The sequence below is a fragment of the Papaver somniferum genome, chromosome 10 (genome assembly GCF_003573695.1).
Source record: "Papaver somniferum cultivar HN1 chromosome 10, ASM357369v1, whole genome shotgun sequence".
NCBI classification, from domain to species: Eukaryota; Viridiplantae; Streptophyta; class Magnoliopsida; order Ranunculales; family Papaveraceae; genus Papaver; species Papaver somniferum.
Genome location: NC_039367.1, coordinates 72,717,474 through 72,736,461, shown reverse-complemented (window position 1 = coordinate 72,736,461; position 18,988 = coordinate 72,717,474). Strand labels below are relative to the sequence as shown.

General features: G+C 38.3%; 4 protein-coding genes across 7 annotated transcripts; 2 read left to right on the top strand and 2 right to left on the bottom strand.

The window, feature by feature from the left end:
* The first annotated feature begins 5,975 nt into the window (after positions 1-5,975).
* On the top strand, positions 5,976-7,997 carry LOC113318136. 2 transcript variants are annotated; one of them, XM_026566261.1, is made up of 2 exons: positions 5,976-6,904; positions 7,670-7,997. In XM_026566261.1, the coding sequence occupies exons 1-2, from the start codon at positions 6,187-6,189 to the stop codon at positions 7,783-7,785; spliced, it is 834 nt and encodes a 277-aa protein (XP_026422046.1). In that variant the 5' UTR covers positions 5,976-6,186; the 3' UTR covers positions 7,786-7,997. The 2 variants fall into 2 exon arrangements, with proteins under 2 accessions (XP_026422046.1, XP_026422047.1); XM_026566262.1 differs by having other exon boundaries at positions 7,676-7,955.
* Positions 7,998-8,129: 132 nt separating this feature from the next.
* On the top strand, positions 8,130-10,081 carry LOC113315788 (chlorophyllase-2, chloroplastic-like). Its single transcript, XM_026564039.1, has 4 exons — positions 8,130-8,141; positions 8,262-8,318; positions 8,784-9,083; positions 9,257-10,081. Exons 1-4 carry the CDS (start codon positions 8,130-8,132, stop codon positions 9,935-9,937), a joined length of 1,050 nt encoding a protein of 349 aa, XP_026419824.1. The 3' UTR covers positions 9,938-10,081.
* Positions 10,076-13,800, bottom strand: LOC113318135. The gene is made up of 8 exons (XM_026566260.1): positions 13,180-13,800; positions 12,921-13,070; positions 12,680-12,844; positions 12,522-12,596; positions 12,267-12,443; positions 11,865-12,122; positions 11,331-11,650; positions 10,076-10,877 (listed from the first exon to the last, which is right to left on the bottom strand). Exons 1-8 carry the CDS (start codon positions 13,724-13,726, stop codon positions 10,263-10,265), a joined length of 2,307 nt encoding a protein of 768 aa, XP_026422045.1. The 5' UTR covers positions 13,727-13,800; the 3' UTR covers positions 10,076-10,262.
* A 577-nt stretch (positions 13,801-14,377) lies between these two features.
* Positions 14,378-17,247, bottom strand: LOC113318859 (DNA-directed RNA polymerase III subunit rpc9-like). 3 transcript variants are annotated; one of them, XM_026567133.1, is made up of 5 exons: positions 17,134-17,247; positions 16,089-16,148; positions 15,860-15,977; positions 15,622-15,774; positions 14,378-14,845 (listed from the first exon to the last, which is right to left on the bottom strand). In XM_026567133.1, exons 2-5 carry the CDS (start codon positions 16,094-16,096, stop codon positions 14,531-14,533), a joined length of 594 nt encoding a protein of 197 aa, XP_026422918.1. In that variant the 5' UTR covers positions 16,097-16,148; positions 17,134-17,247; the 3' UTR covers positions 14,378-14,530. The 3 variants fall into 3 exon arrangements, with proteins under 3 accessions (XP_026422918.1, XP_026422919.1, XP_026422920.1); XM_026567134.1 differs by lacking the exon at positions 17,134-17,247 and adding an exon at positions 16,293-16,406; XM_026567135.1 differs by lacking the exon at positions 17,134-17,247 and adding an exon at positions 16,356-16,380.
* Between the last annotated feature and the right edge of the window lie 1,741 nt (positions 17,248-18,988).

The following is an 18,988-nucleotide window of genomic DNA, read 5'->3' as shown; positions in this document are numbered from 1 at the left end:
TAACCATCACCATGTCGACTAATGGTAGATGGAACTGACCTTCTCCTGTGTGTGAAAAAATATATATTCGTCAGGTTAAGAACATTAGGACCTAGACGACCATGTATTAGTCGACATTTTTTTAAATCACTATCACGCCGACTAATGTTCAATGAATATGAGTTTTTCTTGTATGCTAAATTGCCATTATTCGTCACAATGTTACGACCATGCCGACTATATGTTAGTCGTCGTTGTAATAAATAAATATTTTGCCGACTATATGCAGAAGAATATGACCTTCTCCTGTGTGTGAAAATTCTATTAGCCGTCAGGTTACAAAATTGCGATCCTAACGACTAAGGATGGTCGGCAGATGAAGTAAACAAAAACATTGACGGCACAATTGCATTGATTGACTACCCAAACGGCTAGATCTGGGCACTATTTTATAAATACATTAGTTCTCTCTACAAAACTACACACACCTATTTTCAAATACACTACAAAGCTCAATCCATCATCTACTCTTTCTAACTCTCTTCATACCTCTACATACAACCATGGCATCATTTGACTCCGCTGAATATTGCATCATCAAAACATGGTACCCTGAAAGTTGTCGATCAATCCCCCGTAAGGGTAGAACCCGAAACCTTTTGGGCGAAGATATATAACCAATACCGTCGAGATTATGGGAATCCGAAGAAAATAAGTCTTCAACAAATTCATGATATGTACCAAGTTATCCAGAAAGGCATATGCGACTTTATTGCTATCCAAAAACGGATTTTGATCGCTAGCAAACTTAGCTTTCCCCTTGACCAATTGGTAAGTATTTTTATGGTTTTGTTTGTGGGTGAAAACTGTTTCTGCCGGTTTTGGTAAATTCGGGTGTGTGGATGAGAAACAAATCTAAACCCTAAACAATGAACTGCACGGGAGTGCTTTTGATTCGAGAGATCAATCTGTACAATCTTGGCCTAAACCAAGAAATGGTCGTTCCAGGCTTGCTTCGGTCACAAAGTGAAGGAGAAGGGTTGGTCTTAGGAAGGGAAGCGAAGAAAGTGTTGAGACCTGAATGGTTAATTCTGAAGGTGTGACTGTTTTATGACTTGTATCAGAAAGTGGAACTGGCTTGCATAATGAAAGCTATCAGTTCTTTGGTGATTTCTGGATACTGTGTTGTTCTCTGACCAAAACTTGTCCTTTGGTGGAAATATGTGAAACCTATTTATACAAGCCATAATAAGACGTACCCTGGCCTTGTAGGAAGTGGGAATGATTGAGTGATGGAAGAGTGTGTAACCGCCAGAAACCGTGCTTCCATGATGAAGGAAGTGGATCCGTTTACACCCGTGTCATGTATCTACTATATGTGAGAGAGTGCCCATATCCTGTTGAGTGTCGGTATTTAGTGTAAGTTACAGTTGGTAGTATTTAACTAATTAGTGTTTGCTATTATCAGTTGTAGGGGGTGCCTTGGATGTAACCACCTGGGCTATTTTTATTCGTTGGATGTTAGGATAGAATACCTAAATATATAAGATGTTAGGATAGAATACCTAAATATATAAGCTCAGTTTCTGTAAGAGAAAGGTAATCAAATTATTAATCCAAAACAGAACTTTGTTCTCAGGCTGTGTTCATTTGAACCAGAGAATCTCGATTCTTCGGAATTGGGAGAGGTCTATCCTCAATCTATCAGTCCCACCTTGTCATTGTACTCAGGTACATGATAATTGGTATCAGATTCGTTCGATTCATGGAGGTATTCACTGAAACTCATCAACAGATCTCTGAAATTCAGAGTTTACCAAGTGAAAAATGGGTACAAATGAATGGAAAATTGGTACAAATATTGAAACTGGAAAGGTTAGCAAGTGATGAATTCGACACTTGCGTTTCGTGGTATCTGTTTTATTTGATGGACAAAAACTGTGTAAATAGAGAGGACGGCCTCCGAAGATGGGGCAAATTGTTAGACAGAGCGGAGAAAAAGTTGGATAAGATCTTGTTTCTTAAGGATACTGCTTTATCTCATCAACCTCCTCACCGAGTGAAAGTTGCTTCTATACATAGTGATGAATCTTCAGATTTGGAGTTGATACCTCAAAATTTCTTTGCTGAAAACGAAGATGTTGAGTCACTTGATGATGTGAGATTCCAGTATGAAGCAGTTGCTAAAACTGAGATGATAGACTTCTCCGAGTTGAATCGAACCAAAATTGGTGAGGTGAACGATTCTGCTCTAGAATTTTACTTCAACAAGTTTGGGGAGAAATTCGAAAATCATGAATGCTTCAAGGAGTTATTGTCTATTCTCTACAACAAATCGAATTATGTGGCTCGTTCTTCTTTTCCTCTTAATGACAATTGTTATTCTCTAAAGCAAATCAAATTATGTGGCTCTGATACCAATTGTTATGTACCTAGATGTACATAACAGGAGGGGATAGATAGATTGAGGATAAACCTCACCCAATTCCGAAGAATCGAGCTTCTCTGGTTCAAATGAATACAGCCTAAGAACAAAGTTCTGTTTTGATTAATAATTTGGATTACCTTTCTCTTACAGACTTTGAGCTTATATATTTAGGTATTCTATCCTAACATCCAATGAATAAAAATAGCTCAGGCGGTTGCATCCAAGGCACCCCCTACAACTGATAATAGCAAACACTAATTAGCTAAATACTACCAACTGTAACTTACACTAAATACCGACACTCAACAGGATATGGGAACTCTCTCACATATAGTGGGTACATGACAACCCGTTACTTATTTCCACCATTAACCGTCCCGCTTCATGACACTTTCTTGTAACTTGCGCATTGCACGCCGGACGCTGTAAACCGCCAGACCAATACCCTGATGAGTATCCCCCAGTTTGTGACATGTTTGATGTCTCGAACGTTTTCGTGGAAAACATGTAGCAGTTTGCTACGTGTGGCAAGTCAAAGTCAAGAGACTTTCCGCAGGAAAATAACATGTGATGCTATTAGGCTCATTTTGGCTGGTCGCGTAAAACTTTCCACAGGCCTGTCAGTTCGGTAGCGAACTTGGACGGCCGAGATTATATCTCGTGAGGAAGGATAGCCATCGATTATGGCCACACCATGTTGATGCCTGGCAATGGCATAGTGGCGTTTTTAGCGTATGCCAGTGGCACTGCGGCATGGCTGACATAGTTCGTGCATGTCAGTGGCACATAGGTGCAAGTGGCGCCTGGCGTAGCCATGTCCACTAGATTTAGGCTCATCTCGGCTGGTCGCCTAAAACTTGCTACAAGTCTGTCAGTTCGGTGGCGAACTTGGATGGCCGAGATTGCATCTCATGAGGAATGGTAGCCATTGATTATGGCCACATCTTGTTGGCGCCTGATAATGGTACAGTGGCGCCTTTAGCGCATGCCAGTGGCACTGCATAGTTCGTGCATGCCAGTGGCACGGTGGAATGGCTGGCATAGCCTGTGCATGCCAGCGGCGCGATGGTGCAATTAGCGCCTGGCGTAGCCATGGTCACTAGATTTTGGCACATTGGTGTTAGACTTCAATGTGGTGTGGCAACATCAGTTTCAGTGGCCACATCAATCCCAATGCTCTGTAGAACATTATCTGGCTTGGTTGGCGTAGCAACTTTTCCTAAATTAGGGTTTGGCATGCCAAAACCCTAATTAGCGCATATGGCATGCGACATGCGGTAGGTGGCCGTGACATGGCATTTTATACAACCGGTGCCAGAGTCATGCCATAGGAGCCATAGGCAGGCCACCATGTAGAAACGATCACATGAGCAAATATTTCCACGAGTGGCTGTGGTGTGGCGCCTTTTTTAGGGTTTCCTAAGTCCGCACGTCTTGTGGCATGTTGTGAGCCCGAGGCGGCATAGTTTTTTGCCACGATTAGAAGTTAGGGTTCCATCCATCGCCACTAGAGCATGGTCACGCTTACGGTTAGGCTAGCCAAAATTGAAGTCTGTTGTGATGTTAGTCACGAACAAAGAGTGGGTACGTATGGCATGCTGCCGCGATAAGTGGCATGTTTGGCATGTTTACTTGGCATGCCCGTTTGGCATGTGCGCCTGACATGCTCGTTTTGGCATGTTTAGCATGCCGTTAGTATGTTGGCGCGGTTTTTGGGAAGCCAACTTAGTATGGCGACCTCTTGACACAATTTCCACCTCTTTTATAGCTGTGGCAGGTTTGGAGCAACCTGATTGGTCAATAAAAGTAGGGGCCGGCCAAGCACGGGCGTGGCCATCCTTTTGGTGCACGTGGCAGGTTTAATGCGACCTGATTGGTCGATGGGGAATAGGGCCAACAAGTATGGGCCCAACCACAACTCATGGAAGCGTGGTAGGTTTAAAGCGATCTGATTGGTCGACAAAGGAATTAGGGCCGGTTGGGTAGCATAGGGCGTGGCCAAGTGGCGCCGGCTGGCCTAGGGCATGGCCACGCTTCCCTCGTTGTTGCTCCTACTCCGCGGTTCTGTTTATTCTTTGCTTTCTGACTGAGTATTTTGTGCAAGGGCCTTAACCTTGGTACTTGGAGGTCCGTGCTACTCTGCTGCGAGTGAACACAAATCCGTCATGATATACCAATATTAAGGGTTCTGCCGGGGAACATAAGCACAAGAAAAGTACTCAGCAGGCTCCGGCATTTGTGAGTAATGCAACTAGAAGCTTATACACTCATTAAGCTCTATACTAGTGAACAATTCATCTAGGAGTTTGAGTTTGAATATAATATGAAGAAAGACATAGGCACTCATTAGATTTTGATATATTCTCCAAATTCCCTGCGGAATATAGACATATCAATATCTACTACATCTGATGTCGGGTTAGGTAGATAGACTTTTACAAATTTAGCCCTGAACTAAAAACCACTATCAACATGTTTATATTGCATAATATATGTTTTTTGATCTTCTAATTAAACAACACTAACTAAGTTTGTTTTGTGTTTTTGTAGCACGAATTCGTAAAATCGTGCTACTTGGAGGAAAAGGGGGAAGCATTCACATTTGATGAAAGCTATCATTTCATGGTATCCAAAATTCCGGAGTATTCTCACCACGACTATTCCTCCGACGAAGATTGATAGTTTTACAAGTTGTTGTGTAGATTTTGTCGGTAGATCTCTATGTAAATCCTCATGAGACTATAACTCGTCCACTAGGGTCGCTAGGGGTTCAAAGGCTTAATGCACGTGCTAAGTGCATCCGTGATTCCTACGAAAAGGAGTTAGATTCTATGTTTCAATCAATCTAGTAACCAAAATTGCATGAATAAAGTGGATAACATTTTTTCAGATTCGGTTTTTTGTTGGTATACAAAAAGTCAGCAGAGTTTTAAACTACACAACATGCCGACTAACCCAGGGTCGTCATTTTTCGTAATGACAACTATGCCGACTACTTTTAAGTCAGCAGGTTCAGAAATAAATATTATGCCGACTAGTCAAGCATTTACAACAGCTTTCCTATAGGTCAAAAAACATATAGTCAACGTAATGGTTTTTTACTAGCCCGTCGGCTTTTTGTGGTCGGTATCTTCCAAATTTGTCGACCTTGCCGACTTTTCATACTTTTAGAATTGAAAGTGTCGATTCCTTCTGTAATTTTGAGTATGAAATCACCCAAAAGCTTTACAATCCCCATATTTATATGTGTTTGGTTAGTATGGTTTCATTTCCGTTACAAACAAAATTTTCAAAAAAAATAAAAAATCTCAAAAATCTGCCCACATAATCCATGAGTTCAATCTAAATAAAACCTAATTTCAGAATTTTAATCAACTAATTAATTAAATTAATCAACCTAATCAGATTTTTTTAGTGTTAATTAAATAAGAATAGATTAGCCATTTTGTAAATATGTGATTAAGAGGTTCTATGTTTTAAAGCTGACCTCATTTTTGTCTCATTAGGTATACCCTAATTAATATGTGTATAGCTCAATTTGGCCAGGTTTCACACGGGCTCTGTTGTATTCTAAGGGTGAAATTGTAACCTTTGCGCTCTACTCTTTTTCTGCCCTCTCTCTCTGTAGGAAACTATGATTTTGTTCATTTTCCCTCCCTGAAAATCTCGATGAAATCGAAGTAAAATCTGCTAAAAATCCCAACTTTCTCATGCTAATCTCTTCAGTAAGGAAAACCCACAAGAATCCCTATCGTAAAATCTGAAATTTATGCATATAAATGGCACAAAGAACCTTAAACCACCATCGTCAAACACTGGAATCCTTCACTTACCAACTCCATACTTGGAAACCATTTCAATTCCAAACCCTAACGAAACCCTTTACAGATTCACACAAAAGACCATGTTTATCAGATCGAACAACAACAGCAACAACAACAACAATTGACACTCTAGACATGTCAAAATTGAGTTTAATCGAAGATGAAAAAAGACCAAAGAAAAAAGAGAAATTTCAATGGTTCGCTTCTGCTAAGAAAAGAAGAAGACACGGGTCAAGATCAGTATCAGGAAGAAGTACTAGTGATAGGAGTGGTACTAGAAGGTGTTGTTCAGTTGGAGCATCAGCAGCTCATGCGACTTGTTCTGATTTTGTGGTTGCTGCAACGAATACTGATTCCAGTGGTGAATTGTTCGTTAATGCAGGAGGTGGTGGCGGAGGTGAAGGGAATTGGTCTTCCTCTGATGTTAGTGAAGTAAAGAATAGTAGAAAGGATAAGAAAGATTGTGGGGGTGGAGGTGGTGGTGCTTGTGACAAGGGGGAGAGTTTGAGTTCTGGTGGGGTTTGGCAAATTGGAGGTTTTGATAATCAAGGGAATGAAAGTGGGTATGGTAGTGAACCTGGGTATCGGGGTGATGCTGAATTTGGATACGGTGATGAATTTGATGAAGAGGAAGATGATGGTAGAGTTTTGTTTTGGGGTGAAAGGTCTAGAGGTAACTAAATATGATTCCATTTTTTATTTTGAATTATAGTTCATTCATATGTCGTTTTATAGTACTTGTTTTCTTCATCACTAAATTTTTTAGAACATCATCTATGTTTGCACTTCATTGATGCATTAGGCATTTCAGTTGTCTTGCATTGGTTCTGAAATTCTCTTGAGCTAGTTATTATTATTCTTAGATGTTTGATTGTGTTATAGTGAAGCCACTGAGATTGATTAAGTGAACTCCTCAGTCTTATAGAGACTACCCAAGGCTTTATGGATGAGATGTATAAAGACATCAAAGAATTTGAATGAAAGGGGTGAAATTTCTCAGCTGTTACTATTAAATGATGTTTCATGTAGGATTGAAAGTGAAACCATGTTTCTTGTCATCATTGTCTAGTAGCTTTATGTATTCTCCATTCTCCGTTAGTAAGTCAAGTCGGTTTGTTTTATCTACGCTCTTTGGAATTGTATAAAGGCATGTTATATACCACGTGAGTCGGTAACCTACAACTTCGTGTTCTGTTTGTTTTCGCCTTTCTCTTGTTCACCACTTCATTTTCCTTGTTGCTACGTCAATCTCCTTTTATGTTTATTATCATTTCTGAAAATTCTAGTAGCATATTGAACATTTAGTACTTAAATCAAATCTCCCTCTCTCTTCATTGTTATCGCAAGCATCATCTAATGCTAAATTGTTAATTGCTGCTCAAGGTGTGCTGTTTTTGATTTGTGTGTATATGTTCTCTTTTCTGTTTTTCATTTCTAGATACAGATTGCAACATGGAACTGGTTGAAGAGAACACATTTTTGGATCAAAAATCTCATTACAGATGCAGACGTAAGAAGCATGACTGGAGAATGGCAGTTGATCCACCACGGTAACGGACAACCTTGTTTCCCTAATTAATCAACATTCACCCATGTCATTCGTTTGCCACATCCTCTTCGGCGAAGTAAAACTATGTTCAGTATATTATTGTATCACAAATAATATTATTTGTCGTTCGTTCTTAAATTAATAGTAAAAACAACTTTATTTGGTTGAATACTCATTTTTCATGTTTCAGAGTTAAATGGAGATCTTTTAGTGAAAATTATTTTGAAGGCTTTGAAATGTTTGTGGCAAGCTAGTTGTCAGTTAATTTTAACCTTCACTACTTAAGAACAGGTTAACAGGTGTGCTCTACTTTAAATAACAAGTTCAGAGCAGGTGTAGGGTCAAATTCATGGTAACCAAGGTATGAGCTCCTTACTTCCTCAAGCCATGCACTCTCAACTGAAAATGGACGGAAAGGACAGTTTATGATGGGATAGAAACTTGGAATCCTGATGAACTTCAAACTGTTGAATTTTTTTAGGTGAATGACATAGTGAAGGTCATCTTGAATGTGTACTTACCGTATTTTAGTAACTGCGTGTGTACTAAAACCTAGCACTAATTTCTTATGTAAATCTGACAAGCCAATCCGTATAGACAAGCTTCAGAGAAACGAAATTAAGTTAAGATATATCCATATTGTAAGTTCCTTTTGTATATTCCACTGTTCCAGAGTTTAAGTTTCTTTCATTACCACAGAAGGGATAGTGACATGGGATAAATACTGAGATAAAAGATCTTTTGCAAGTTCGACTTGTATATGCCACTAAGATCACACGGATATATCCCCGTTCTGTCCTGCCAATTGCATGCCCCACATAGGAAGAGCTAGTAATAGTAATATGCCAAGTGACAAGCAGACCTTATCTGAAGGTTGTGGTTATATCTGACAAGCAGGCGTAAAAATAAGAATCTTATCTTAATGGTACTTGACCTAGTATTAGCATGATTTTTTTAGGAACACTGGAATTGCAAATTAGAAGGTGAAACTGTTACTAGCTAGTTAAACAGATTTCACGTGTCTTCTGCATCTCATTCTTCTTCTTCTTCTTCTATAAATGTTTTCCAGTTGGGAAAGTACACAGTGTCTTTATTTCCAGTCAATCCTCAGAGGTCTACATTAACATCTTCGCCGTTGTTTAATCATTCTCTCACAGTACCTCTTTTGATTGCGACACCAACTGAAGAAGGAGAATTTCCAATACTAGTATTTCTCCATGGTTTTCTGCTCGAGAATTCTTTCTGTTCTCAACTAATCCAACACATTGCTTCTCATGGTTTCATTGTCGTTGCCCCTCCTCAGGTCAGTTAAACTATTCTTCTAAATTCCATCACTTCTTTGTTCCTCTTTTTGAGCAAGCTCTAAACAAAAATAGTATTCACTGGCGTTAAAGATTGCTCCACTAACAGTCTTGTGAATAAGAAGAATTAAACGCCACCCCCTGCTTAATTGTTTGGTTCTCCAACTTTACACAGTTACCGAACAGTGGTGAAATCGAGTCAGCAAAAGGAGTAACAGAATGGTTGTCAGTTGGACTCTGTCCCGTACTGCCACCAGTTGTTCGACCTAATCTATCTAAGGCAGCACTCGGTGGTCACAGTAGAGGTGGAAAAATTGCATTTGGCCTAGCTCTATCTTACACTAGTAACCCTAAAAGCAATAGTGATAGTTCGTTGATCAAGTACTCAGCTCTAGTGGGTATTGATCCAGTTGAAGGACTGATGAAAGGTATACCAATTCCTCCACTCGTTCTAACCTATGTTCCTCACTCTTTCGACCTAGATATGGCGGCTTTAGTTGTGGGATCCGGCCTTGGAGAGATTAAGAGAAATCCACTTTTTTTTGCTTGTGCTCCAAAAGGTGTAAACCATGAAGAGTTTTACAGTGAATGTCGATCTCCGGCTTGTCATTTTGTCGTCAAGGATTACGGACATATGGATACACTCGACGACGAAACTAAAGGGATTAAAGGGGCCGTTACTTATTGTGCTTGTAAGAATGGGAAATCTAGGGAGGCAATGAGGAGCTTTGTTGGGGGGATTACTGTTGCTTTTATGAAAGCATATCTTGAAGGTGATGATAGTTACTTAAATGCTATCAAGGATGGGAAAAATATTAATCTTCCTGTTCAGCTTCAAACTGTTGAGTTTTTATAGGACTGATTTACAGTTAAGTGTTCAGCTTCACACTGTTATGTTTTTAAGAATTTCCTTCCAAATTCTCTATTGTACCATTAATCTGATGTTGTTAGTCCACACATTTCCATGTTTGCAGGAAGAATACACTGAAATTCACAAAACCCATCCTTTTATTCTCTGTTTATCAAAATACTTACTTTAAAATTACACTCAGTAGTCCAGTCCACACCACAAATAATCACTACTAACCCAGCAACAGACAGATTAACTAGAGTTAGGTAGGGTAACAATTCATTACGCACTCCCTTAAAGGTGCAAAACTTCCTTGTCTCCGTGCTTCTGATCAGATAGCAACATTCACCTTATAACTCCGCTGAGGAACCTTTCTAAAAGTAGCTCTAATAAGATCAAAGTACAAAGGAAACTGTGCAGCGGCAAAAAATGCAACAGGCAAACAAGTTGTTGCATACAATGGATAAGCTGCATATCTCAACTTATCTTTGAGTATAAAGAAATGACCAGCACAGAAGGAAACCAACATTGAAGCTATAGATATAAACAGTGAAGAAAGACCCACTATTAGTTTCTTTGGTAAATCACTAGCAAAGTCTTGTTCTTGATATCTTGAAGTGAGAATGGAAAGAAACATAATCACAGAAGTAACAGAAAAGCAAAGAGCGACGAGTGAGGATATAGCAAATACGTTGAACGCTGGTTCTTTTTCGAGGGTCGGTGCACCGGTGTTTGACTGAACTCCACCGGGGACTGTTGAGGCAGTAGCAAAAGCAACTGTAGCAATAAGTGCAGCTACAACAGAACATGATTCAGATGTACTGGTTAACCATGCACCTCCTTCTTTAACTAATTCTGAATGTGTTTCTGTGAATACTTGTTTTGGTGATTTCCCTCTGTTGTTATGACGTACAAAGAAATTTCTTGGCATGGATTCTTTAACAAACTGTCAAAATCATTTAAAAACGTTAGTTTCTTAGTATGAGACTGAATTGTTCAAGCCTTCAAGGAAAAGTATTTGGCCCGTTGCGGTTTAAAGTGACCTTAAGGGAGTGGTTTCTCTTTAGGGTTATTTTGAATAGGAAGGGAGGATTCTTTGTTGTACTTATTGCCTGAAGCTTAAGATGATGTTTACCGAGGGCCAACATGGTGAATATTAGGCTGATTTTGAGGTGGACATGCTCAGCAGGACATCCCATCAAAATACCAATGGCTCAGTTGCAATATATTTCCCTTGTTAAAGTGTGGTTTGTGTAATTTGAACTTCCCTAAGAATAGTATATATTGTTCAGAAATTATGCAGTGTGCATAAGAAAATCAGCCTTTGATCAATGTGTGCTAAATACCTATGGTTCAAGCCGAACAATTCTTTCATGAGATTAAAAGATCATATATGTACCTTGTACCATCTGATTTCCCATTGCATTTGCAAGGCAGCACCAGGAATAAGCCAAGGCCTGTACTCTCCTAGAGTTGCAGCGAGGTGCAACGCGCTGTTCCCTTTGTTATCTAATTTACGGAAGACGCTCTCTAGAAGGATTTTCCGCTTCAGTAGCAGTCGATAGACATGGGGTTGCCTGTTCTCCACAGCTAATAACACAACATTTTTCCGCTCCCAGTTGATGTCTTGAATTGCCACAGGAAATTTATCTAGAATTTTCTCTACCATCTCTGTCACCCCCATCTTGGCTGCAATTAGTATCGGAGTCTCAACAATCCCTGCACCATAAATATACGTGAACTGAGTTGCAACCTACAACATGTAACTATGCTAAGCCATTTTAGTACACTATAGCAATTACTTCATACTATGAGAAATAGAAAAATGGTTCTAGTCTGGACATAGGATCTTTTTCAAAGTTGTAAAAACTTGAGAATTTACAATTTCTTGGCGTACATGCTATTTTGACAGAATATGCTTAAATAGTCTGACCTCTTCTCTTCCTGGCTTTCTTTTTTCTAGCTATGCGATCACCGGAATCAGATGATGAAGCATCATTATATCGAACTGTATGTGCTGTGGCCACAGCATCAAAGGCCGTGGTTTCTTCATCAGTAAATGGTCTGTGTGGGTCTACTCCATTGTTTTCATACTCCCAAACGGAAGCTCTTTCAACAAGTTCTTCCATGACTTGTGCTGCCCATGTATGTTTCTCTTTCTTCTCTTTGATTTTCCTCACCCTTATAAATCCTACATTACATTCACATTCAACATGTAAGCGGTTGATTTTTACTGTGCATGATGGGTAAACATGTTCACCTAAATGTTAGATAATTCTACATCGATCCACCGTTCAGTGAGTGCTTAAACAATTTATAATGGTGAGGTACAAACCTAATCCAAGAAAAATTGACAATGCCTTCATAGCGAGTTTGAAGAAGTTGAAGCAAGTAGTATAGTTGGGGGGATACAAATGATGACGCGGGTCCAATGCCCCATAGCTCAAAAACCTTTTGTTTTTCTTTATCTCGATTTTCTGTTCATCATTTTGCTGCTCACTCAGTGTTCTACCTATAAAATTGCATTTGATAGTTATTTTCGGAAACTACATAATGAAGTTCTCAATTGTGTTAAAGGAGGCACACTTACTGGAAGACTTCTGTTGCATTTGATGTGGGTTCTCTGTATCCCCTTTATGGGAATCCCTTACTTGTTTACGACTAACTAGAAAACACAAAAATGGTTAGTAATGGTAATGTCTGCGTAAACCGTTAAATGCCTCCGGATTTTTTCATTGCTCGCCTTACCTATGACAAGAATAAGTTGCTTGAAGAATTTGAATAAGGTGAGGCAAGTTCTGTAGTTTTCAGGACAGTACTTTCTGTAAGTAGGACAACTATCTCTACTAGCAACATTTCTTTGCGAGATATAATTGTAGCTCTTATTCGGAGTGAGCTGATCCACAATTATGCCTAGGAAGCAAACAGGTACGCAAATTTAGAGAAGATAGTAAGAGACAGAGAGCCATTTGAATTCAGTATCTCTTACAGTAGTAGAGGATTAGATCAAATCTTGCAAGGCGACTTCCACTTTTAAACGCTGAAGGATTAAGAGCAAGAAGGTGAAGTGGTGAGTGACCCTTCTCGTTGTTGTTGTCAACAAGGTGCTCGTATAGTCCGATTATACGGAACGCCAAGTCTATCCACAAAGAGATAAAAGTCAATAATTTATATCTTTACCAAGATGTAGGTGAGTGAGTTACATAACTAAGAAAGTCTTAAATTACAAATGAGCATATAAAGCTCACCAAAGTATTCTCCTCTGATTGCACAATGGAGTATGGTTTCCCCATCATTCCTTCTACAGTAAGAGTAATCACTATGTTCACAAAAAGCATGTAAAGAGAGAAATGCTTGTTTTTTCCCATGTAAAGCAGCTAAGAACAGTGGTGTCTCGCTATCATAGTTTCGAACTCCTATCAAACAACAACTTTTCTCTGCAATTGCTTCACACATCTCTACACTACCCGATGTCGCTGCCAAATGAAGTGGTGTATTCCCTCTATGGTTTCCAATCTTTAAGACCCTTAACAAATTTTCATTTGAAATTAGATCAATCAACTTCTGCACCGTCTCTACTTGACCATCAGAAACCGCTACATGTAATAGTGTGTCTCCTGATTTAGTAATCGTGATTTCCTGAGCCAATGGATTTGCATAATTCGCCACGACATCCTCCCAAAGTCCTGCCATGGCTTGCTTAAACATTCTTTTCTTCAAGGCCACAATATTTTCTGTGGGTAATTCACTTTCCTGGGACATTGTTGATGGAAGAAGACTAAGTTCAGGAGCCATGGAAGAAACAGAAAGTAGATTGATGATCTTGCAGCATTATATACTCGGGCATGTTTTATACTTATATATGACCAAGTCCATCTCCCTGTACCAAATACTGATCAAGTATAATCTTCAAAAACTTTAAAAAGAAGAAAAAGCTAAAGAGTCGCTTCCTTGTACCAAATCTAGTCAAGTATGGTCTTCTAGGGCCCAAGAATATATTTCTACCTTCTTTCTCACTTAAGCTACAAAGTAAAATCTTCTTCATGGCCCAAATATCTTTACCATACTTTCTGGGAATGAAGGAAAAAAAAAAAAACCAAGAAAGGTGTTGGGGAAGGAAGATCTACCTTCTATGGTAAGCTTACCACTTGAGGAAACTGTCTTGAGATGATATTCTCTATATCCTTAAAAAGACAAAGTTAAAAGAAATAAATGAAAATTGAAAGATGCCAACACAGGTAAATGGAAATAGAATAAATATCCTACAGACTTGTATCTTGTTCTTCTTTTGATTTCAATTCTCAATCAACTACTTTATTCCAAGTTTTCTTTGAACTGATCTTATAAACTTATCACACTGAATTTTCTGGTACGGAGGTGCTAGACGTAGACGATTTCATTAGGTGATAAGCAGGATTTGTGTATGTGCAAAGTACAACAATGTGGTTTTGTAAGATGAAGCACCAAAAGTGTAAATAGATAATAATAAATGGTTAAGAGTTACATTTTTGTGTGCAATTATAGGTAATGAACATGTTATTGACTCATTTTTGTGAAACCTTAATTTTCTTTCTCTACTGTTGACCCATCTGGAATTGTTTATTTACCCTTATCTGTATCATCTAGCGTTAAACCATCTGTAGTTCCTTCTATATCCTCATCTGTATCTTCCGGTTGAAAGCCGTCGGAAAATCCTTCTTCATCCTCATCTGATCCATCTGCTACTTCTTTAGCCTCATCTGGAGCTCCTTCAACATTATCTGTACCTTCTTCCATTGGCAAAACATCAGAAATTCCTACTTCACCCTCATCTGCACCTTCAGGCTTTGGTGGTGGAGGAAATAAGTTTGCTATCAGCTCCACCAACTCTTCGACTTGTTCATCTTTCAAGCGATTCTGACACTCTTCAATAATCTGCTCACATGGACACAGTAAAAGGAGAAGATAATAAGTCTATGATTTCCAATAGAAAACATCTTACCACAGTCTATAATACTCGAAGAAGCCAAAAGAAGTGGACCGAAGCATCTGGGAAGTTTTAAGGTATTTAATTTAATCAGAATGTATAACATATGTTTAGCCTACACATGCTGATTGCTGAGGTAAAACGATTCCGAAATTGAGACGCCATAAACTATGTTTCCACGCTACCACTGATGTCTCATTTTTTGCCAATTTCATTAATATGCAAGGGTCCAGACAATGTGTCCAAAAAAAAAAAAGGGTCCAGACAATCATGCTTACTAGGTCAAATTTCAAATGATATAAAGACCCCAGGACTGGTGAAGCTGTCAAGAGTATACAACGGTTAACATGGATTCAAATAATAGGCTAACTTTAAAGCATTGCCTAACTAAGAAACAAGATTTCAGACACATTTGGAAGGCGTTCGAGTGTCTGCGCAGAAATTCCTAAGATGCGCCCATGAATCTTGAAACAATTAAAACTGAAAACAGATCATAAGAAGTTCTATTCATTTATTTCTGTCTATATCAAGCTCTAGCAGTTACAGAATGCACAAGATAGAATTCTAAAAGCCTTACTTATTCAATACAAAGGAAAAGCAAAACAAGTATGATTACATATATGGCATGCTAATACATAAAGAAGAGTGTGCAACAGACAATAAAATGATTTATAAACATATACAGTACTAGGAACTGAAAAAGGATTTTGGAAGTATATATTACCGGGTCAATTTCAACTTGAGTTGATGGCCTAATGTTAATGATGTTGAGCTTCTCTGCTTTCGCAAGTTTATACTTCTCACAGCTCTTCAAGAACTCATTGATATTCTCTTGTGTTTGATTACAAGCAGCAGTTTCAACCAAATAATCATAAACCTAAAAAACATTGAATGAATATGAGCGCTCCTTACTCTATTATGTAGAATTTCAGCCCACATCATCGGAATGTGTCGGGTCTTACCTGGTACTCAGAAGGAGAAACAGGAGCAATTACTCGTGTGGGATCTGTTGATGCTCCTCTAGCTCGTAGAAAGTTGAGCACTTCCAAATTGGTAAGTGCGCCAGCATTAGCTTTTTTCCTACACAAGATGACGTGCCAATAAATAAACAGTAAAAACTAAGAATAACAAAATTTAGCACTACGTCAAAACTAAGCTATTCAGAGTTATGGGATGATGGTATTGACTTACACTTTCATCGTCAAACACGAATTGGCGACTCAAACGATAATTACTTAGATCCTTTATCACCTGCAGGTAGGCGGTGTTTTATCAGTCTTCAGAAGTAATCAGCAATGACGCAAAAAGATGAATAATATACATCTTAACATATGGAATACAGAGTTAATATACAGCTCAAAGAGTTTTTGATGCATTATGTATAAGAGTCCCCACATTTTAATTTTCAAAGATGACCAAGGAGCTCAACATTCAATGAGTCTGCAGTTGTGCACTCACTCTTAGGTCAAAACCACAACTTAAGGTGAGCGCCCTACCATTTCTTATCGGTATCTGTGTAATAAAACTCATATTAATAATGGTTTGAATAGACAGTCATCAAAGATGGCAACCCAACACACAACACCTTAATGTTAAAAGCATTAGTACTAAAATAAGGACTAAACTTCTCTCCACACATATTTAACATCATTCATGATTGATATATTCGATGTAAAACGTTATGACATTCCAGTTCGGATGTATAGTACTACTACAACTATAACCCACAGAAAAGAGCTACACCCACTCTAATATTCAGCATCTATCTACAGGAAACTTTGATCAAACAACTGATGTGCATTTTACATACTCAAAGTGTAAACCCTAAAATAATGCCAAAGCAAGTCACAAGAGGCTGGTCCCATGGTTCAGACCCTGTGGCTGGAATGTTAGGATTTAGTTCTGGTTCAAACTAGGATGCTTATAGTATAATTCAAATCTTTACTTTAGGGTTCCTAATCATGATTTTAACATAACAACATAAAGATGATAATGGTACTGATTCTTAGTAGAATGAATATACAATCAAGCTAAAAGTAAGCAAGCCAGAAAATATAACAACAACAAAAAAAAACACCTAACTTCCAGTATAACTCAACAAACATACCCACTGCATACCTTTCCAAGCCAAGTTCCAATTCAAAGAGCTAACGCTAACTATTTAATAAGTTAACAGAGATAAATCTCGAGGTCATAAGATATAACTCCAGAAAGATTTAAGGGTAAAGAAACCTACCTGGTCGCCGCCAACGATTAAACCCTTCTACGGTGGTGGTGGTGGTGGTGGTGGTGGTGGTGGTGGTGAAGCATTCAAGGAAGTTTGCCTTTCTCTGAGACTGAAGTACAAAAGACAGTGAAAGAAAGAAAGAAAGAAATAAGGGAAACTCAGGGGCAGGCCCAAAAAATAATATTCTCATTGTCAGACCCACAATTAATTTTTAGATCCGTGACACTCATAATTATATGAAATTATTAAAAATGTCTGCATAACGGGTTATGCATCGAGGGTATAATTGGCAACGCAACTTGGATATAACATATCTAAAAATCTGCGCCTTGGAATTTTACAAATTTTATATCATTGGAAATCTTTTAAAGAGAGCTATGCAACGAGTATAAACAAGAATATCAAATTTTAGTTTTTCACGAAAAAATCGGAGGCAATTATCATTTTAGGCAAAAATTTCGAAAACTTAATACATAACCATTATGCAGCCACCAAAAAAGATGCATAACACATTCTGCAGTCGCATAACGAATTATGCAACCATTTTCTCCAATGTTATGCATCTATAACAAGTTATGTAGCCATTGTATTAGTGCGTACATAAAAACTCGATGCATAATGCGTTATGCATCTATTTTCTCGATGCATAAAAGATTGTATAACAATTTTCTCGATGATGCATCATATTTTCGGATGCATAACAGGTTATGCATCCATTTTCGCGACTGCATAACATGTTATGCAGATATTATTGTAGGTGCATAACAAGTTATGCAGTCTTTGTTTTTGTTGGTTTTAATAGTGACAAAAAAGTTGTTGCATAACGTGTTATGCGATCATTTTTTGGACTGCATAACAAGTTACGCAACAACTTTCGTAGATGCATAACAGGTTATGCAACTATTCTCGTAGCTACATAACAGATTATTCAACTATTATGACCAAACACCAACACCCATACAACTGCATATGATAGAAAGTAGAACAATCAACCTCTAAAAAAAGAATCTTTTCTCGGATCCGTATTAGCAGCTCTTCATCAGCAATATTAGAAACAATAATTGTTGTAGCCTCGGATTGAAGCCACAACTACTAATTTGGCACAATTATGTTCATCTACTTAGGTTCCTCGCCATCCCTCCCACAGAAAGTACCAGTTCTAATATGGTAAAGCCTTTGTTTCCGGACATTTGTGCATATATTTCTTCTCTTTTGATAGCTTAGGTAGTCTGACAGAGTAAAGCTCATATCCCAAAGAGAAAGAAAAACACCATCAGCATATAATTAGTAGTAGGGTGACATGTTATTTTCCCATTGGATCCTCCAGATTTTGTTGCCTACATATTTGATCAAATGCATCTATTCAATCTGTAAGAAGCCATTAGTACATTAAAAGTTTGTATCAAATTTATGTTTCGGGGGCTATAAGTCATTGCATCATTAAGTGCTAGAGTTAATAAAGATGGAATGAGCTCTGGATTTGCCTATAATTAACCAGAAAAGAAACAATTATAACATATGTTATAGGTGAAAAAACATGATGAACTTGAAACAAAATGTCAATAAGTATAATCTGCACTCTCACCTTTATATTTGTGTATAGAGAGCTTTTAACTTTTGCTGTAAAGAATAGCTGAAAAATAGAAATTACGCTTCATAATATGAAAAGCAGCATGAGAAGCTAAAATGTATGTTTGGAGAACTTACACAAGAAATCTGATTGTTGTCTTAGCTGGATCAAATCAGCAGCCACTGCTGTCTCTATGAACGATCCAGAGCTCACCTAAAGAGGAATAAAACTGGCTGATTCAATGGTGTAATAGCTGGTGTACTCCTCATAATATGTTAGATTTAGATTTTAGGC